Source organism: Pistacia vera, unplaced genomic scaffold (assembly GCF_008641045.1).
Source record: "Pistacia vera cultivar Batoury unplaced genomic scaffold, PisVer_v2 Contig59, whole genome shotgun sequence".
In the NCBI taxonomy this organism is placed as follows: domain Eukaryota; kingdom Viridiplantae; phylum Streptophyta; class Magnoliopsida; order Sapindales; family Anacardiaceae; genus Pistacia; species Pistacia vera.
In genome coordinates this window covers 1,439,259-1,443,823 of record NW_022196434.1, presented here as the reverse complement: position 1 = coordinate 1,443,823, position 4,565 = coordinate 1,439,259, and the positions used below count along the sequence as shown (strand labels likewise).

Sequence of the window (4,565 nt, the reverse complement as noted above, 5' to 3'; positions counted from 1 at the left end):
CGAGGGCCAGCACCTCCCAAGAAGTCACACACATAAATCTCAGCACAACCTCTCACTCGCTCGTAATCTCTCTTTTATTCTGATATTCAGATTCTACTAACGGCCTATGCCACCTGTCCATATGGCTAATTACCCTTTTTGCCCCCATTTCCTTAACGATTGTACCACGTAGAAATACCAGGTCCATCACAGAACCAAAAACTACTCAACCTACAGGAATCTCAAACATGTTTCCAATCTTCTAAACAGCTCACCTTCACCTAGCTCACTGTCAAGGGAAACAATGACCCGTGCTCCAAATAGGATAACAAAAAATCCCCATTGCCGTGATTGTTTTAAATTAAATTTAATGTGAGTTAACACAGAGGCCAAAAACTTACATGTCAAAATCTCAGTTGAGTCAAGACAACAAAAATGCAAAGTAAAATGTGAAAATATTTAAAATATTTAACTAAAATTATGGTTCCTTACCAATTAATTCCTAGACTTCTTTCTTGAAGACTTGGATGAAGCCTTGGATTGCTGTCCAGCATTCTGTGAAGCTCCTTTGGAACTACTAACTTGGCTTGATGTTGAATTTGAAGCATTAGAATTAGTACCTGAGGCACCAGCTTCATGTTTGTCTTTAGCAACTGCACCCTGAGAGCCTCTCACTTGAGCAGCTCTCTTATCCTTTCTCTTAGGCCTGTAACTTGACCTCTCTCTCCTGGGGAGCCACCTTTCTGGGTCTNAATTCTATGGACAACACAAAAAATAAGAGCAGATGTGCTCAAATTCCAGCTGCAGAAAGCAGATATATTAGTAACTCACATTGAGTCTAGTGCTGCTACTAACCCATTTTGCAGCAACAGAAATAGGTGAAGATGAAACCCTCTTGTCCTTCAACAAGGCAAGATCATCACAATCTGGTGCTGGCTCCATACTGTTCAACACATCATTGTTATCTTTCTCTTCTTTCACATCTTCCAGTTTCCACTCTCCACTTTCAATTCTCTTCAGTTCATCCAAAACAACAACCATGGGAGGTCTCATTTCCTTGTTCTGTTGCAGACATAGAAATGCCAACTCTGCAACTAAAGTTGTCATTCTTCTAACTTCTTTATTTGATAGGTATCCAAGGCGTGGGTCGACCAGCTCTTCGATTGCACCTTTTTGGATCCTGTTTATTGCGAAGTAACCCAAGTTGATCTCATGTCTGTTCCTTTTTTTATCAATAGCAGGCATTGATGAAATGAGCTCAATCAGAACAACTCCAAAGCTATATACATCACTCCAATCAGTTAGCTGATAACAATGATAATACTCAGGGTCAACATAGCCTGGAGAACCCTGTGGAGCGGTTGAGACATGAGTAACATCAGCTGGGAAGAATCTTGAGAGCCCGAAATCAGCAACTTTTACACAGAAATTGTTGTCAAGAAGAATGTTTTTAGTTTTCACATCGCGATGTATGGTATCAGAAGCATGGAGGTAGGCCAATGCACTAGCTGTTTCTATTGCGATCTTCATACGAATAGGCCATGCTAATGAACCAGGCTTCTCCAGATCACGTCTGAGATGATCTGCTAATGAACCAGGCTTCCCAAGATCACCTCTGAGATGATCTGCAACAGTTCCATTGGAAACATATTCATATACAAGAAGGAGACCCTGCTGACTGTGCTGTGAAGTGCAGCCATATAGGGACACAAGATTTCCATGGCGCAAACGCGTGAGGATTTTTACTTCATTCATGAACTGGTTAACCCTTTTGTAATTGTTCTCATTTAGGCGCTTGACCGCAACTTCCCTTCCATCTCGAAGTTTTGCTGATTGAAAAGGATCAAATAGGCTATTTAGCAACCTGTAAAGTGTTCCAATTTCTTCCTTCTACTAGCATTTAGCAAGTACATAAAAAATTGTATCTTCTTACCGTAGTATACCGTTCCAAAGCCTCCATTTCCAAGTACTTTCTCATCACTAAAATTGTTGGTGGCTTTTGCAAGTTCAGAGTAGGAGAATATGGGGACCTCAAAGTAGACACCACCCACTTCCAGGTCTGATCTTGAGGAGGGATCTGAAGAACTATTTCTTGAATTGAAGCTTGTGGAAGTATGTTTTTGTTTCTTGCGTCGCCAAATAATAAATATCGACAGAGCCACAGTCAGAATAGATCCTCCAACTCCAATACCTGATCAGGAGAAAGAAACGCTATAAGCTTTTTTACCACAACACTTTTTTAGAGGAAAACCACAAAATACTAATCGAATGTTTATCATTGAAAGTTGCAGAGAACCTTCAAGAGGTGTATTACCTATTCCAAGGCGTAGCTTCATATTAGATTTTCCATTTCCTGCAATAAAAGTTACAGAAAAAGAAATAGTGTTAGTTCAGAAACCCAGTTGGCGAAGAGAAGAGTTTGTTTGTTGGAATAGGTATAAAAATTAATGCAGCTCATTCAAATCTATGAAATTTGACAAGTAAAATATTAAAACAAGAAACCAATATGTAAAACATGGAAAGCAAAATATGTAGTAACCAGGAACCGGTCGTAGTACTTCACCGTGATTTGTGATGTGTGTTCTTCGAGGGTAAGATATATTGGAGTTTGTTCTTCCTGTCACAGAACATCGAAAGTTTCCCTTGCGATCAGTTTGACATTGCCCTACCGCAAAAAAACAGTCATAACATTCATCCGTTACATTCACTTTCAAAGAGAACCAACCCGTAAACAAATCAGAGTATGTAACACTTTTCTGAGTCTTATTCACTCGGTAGTTTACAGGTGAACAATTATGAGGGCTTGGAAATTGATCACTTGGCCTACTGTAGAAGATATAGGAGTGTTGGGAATTATTGCAGCCAAAACGGAAATTTTGGGGGAGCCTGTAACCGCGGGGGCATTGGAACACTGATTGATTGTAGGGCAGATGAAAAGAGAGAAAAGGAGAGATGGGAAGAATTAAAGTTTTCAAGGATTTGGGGCTACAATTCTTCAACTGTTCTTCAGAATTTTTGTCATAAAGCTTGATCATATTATCCTGAGAAATGGCTGCAACATTAAACCACGGCACATCCTTCCCCAACTGAATCTTCTGAACATCTTCAGTGCAGTTATCTACAATCAGCAACCCACACTCCGGATGCGTTCGATTGGAGAAGGGGAATCTAATATCGCCCAAGAAACCACAAGGGAAACCTGGACATCTTTGATTCACTCTCTTTTCTTCTTGAGCCAAGCAAAGAAGCAGAAGTAAAAAAAAAGAGAAAACAAAAAACAAAATGTAAGGGAGACGAACCATCTCCACTCGGTAACAGAAGTAACAACAGGATCAATTATTGCTATTTCTGTAGTCTTTTGCATTCACTTATTTCTCAATATAGAACTTGAGTTTCTGCACTCACTTACTTCTCAATATAGAACTTGAGTTGCCTTATCTATTCAAACACGCCAGTTGACTTGGAAATTACATAGAGAAGACTTAGAGAATCAGAAGGAAACGAGCGCAACTTCGGGTATTCCTGAAGGTTACCCGAAGACAAATGTAAAACCTCTGTATATTACTCTCAAAAGACTTGACCGATTGACTACTCTGGAAAGACCTTTCTGATGGATTTCAAGTTGTCTTGCCCGCTGCTTGCTTTACGCGTTTAGATAAACGACAGGGAAAAATGAAAGATCTTGGCTCCATGATTAGAAATTGATAAATTAATGGCCATTAAGTGATTCTCCATCTTGTTCATTACCAAACAAATTAGGAACCGTTAAGAGAAGTTTTGGTGGCCCTTTTGAAAATTCAAGAGTAAGGTGTGAAAAGGGAAAAGGTGTTGAACACAAGTATCAATCACAATTTGGGTGTGAACTCATAAAAGAGGGTTAATTCTCAACAGTAACACTGATAAGTAGGCCATGATTTGAACAGTTACAGAAATGAACACTAGTATAACAATTGCAGACCCTCAAAAAAGAACAAGAAGAGATAGCTACAGTAACTACGAATTTACAATGTGTTAGAATTGGCAATCACTTCAACAATAAGAGATTCGTCTGTAAGGGGCAACGCACACGGGTCCCACTGCCTGGTCAGTGGGGAGGACAGGGGCAGGGCCCCAGGCCTATAAGCTGTTTAAGCTTGTACCATGAATACCTGTTATAAGATTTCCCTAAAGAATAGAACTCTTAATCGTAGTTTTAGATTTCTCTTATTATATCTAATATATAAACACATTATTCTCTTGTATAAATGATAGACTAATAAAATATTGAAATAATATCGTAACCCAGATTTGAGTGAATCAAAATAAATTGCACGTATTCTTTTTTATTACTATTTTGTTCTAACTGTTATTTTGTTGTTTGCATGTGTTTGGTTTTCTTTTGGTTCTAAATACTCTTTAGATCATTTCACAATGTACATTCCCTCTTGCTTGAAGCTTGGAAAATGACCACTTGGGATACTATAGTGGATATGGGAGTGTTGGGAGTTCTTGCAGACAAAATGGAAATTTTTTGGAAGCGTGTAAACTCTGGGCATTGGAACTCTGATTGATTATAGAAACTACATTAAATGGTCCAAAACTCTAGA

General features: G+C 38.9%; 1 protein-coding gene across 1 annotated transcript; it reads right to left on the bottom strand.

Moving 5' to 3' along the window:
• Positions 1-741: 741 nt before the first annotated feature.
• LOC116109834 (LEAF RUST 10 DISEASE-RESISTANCE LOCUS RECEPTOR-LIKE PROTEIN KINASE-like 1.1) lies at positions 742-3,683 on the bottom strand. The gene is made up of 4 exons (XM_031396069.1): positions 2,543-3,683; positions 2,294-2,332; positions 1,913-2,170; positions 742-1,808 (listed from the first exon to the last, which is right to left on the bottom strand). Exons 1-4 carry the CDS (start codon positions 3,279-3,281, stop codon positions 799-801), a joined length of 2,046 nt encoding a protein of 681 aa, XP_031251929.1. The 5' UTR covers positions 3,282-3,683; the 3' UTR covers positions 742-798.
• Between the last annotated feature and the right edge of the window lie 882 nt (positions 3,684-4,565).

Coding starts and splice junctions, on each gene's coding strand:
- LOC116109834 (XM_031396069.1), bottom strand. CDS start 3,281: ATGGTTCGTCTCCCTTACATTTTGTTTTTTGTTTTCTCTTTTTTTTTA. Junction 2,333..2,542: donor AACACACATCACAAATCACG/GTGAAGTACTAC, acceptor CTTTTATTGCAG/GAAATGGAAAATCTAATATG. Junction 1,809..1,912: donor CTTTGGAACGGTATACTACG/GTAAGAAGATAC, acceptor CTTTTCAATCAG/CAAAACTTCGAGATGGAAGG.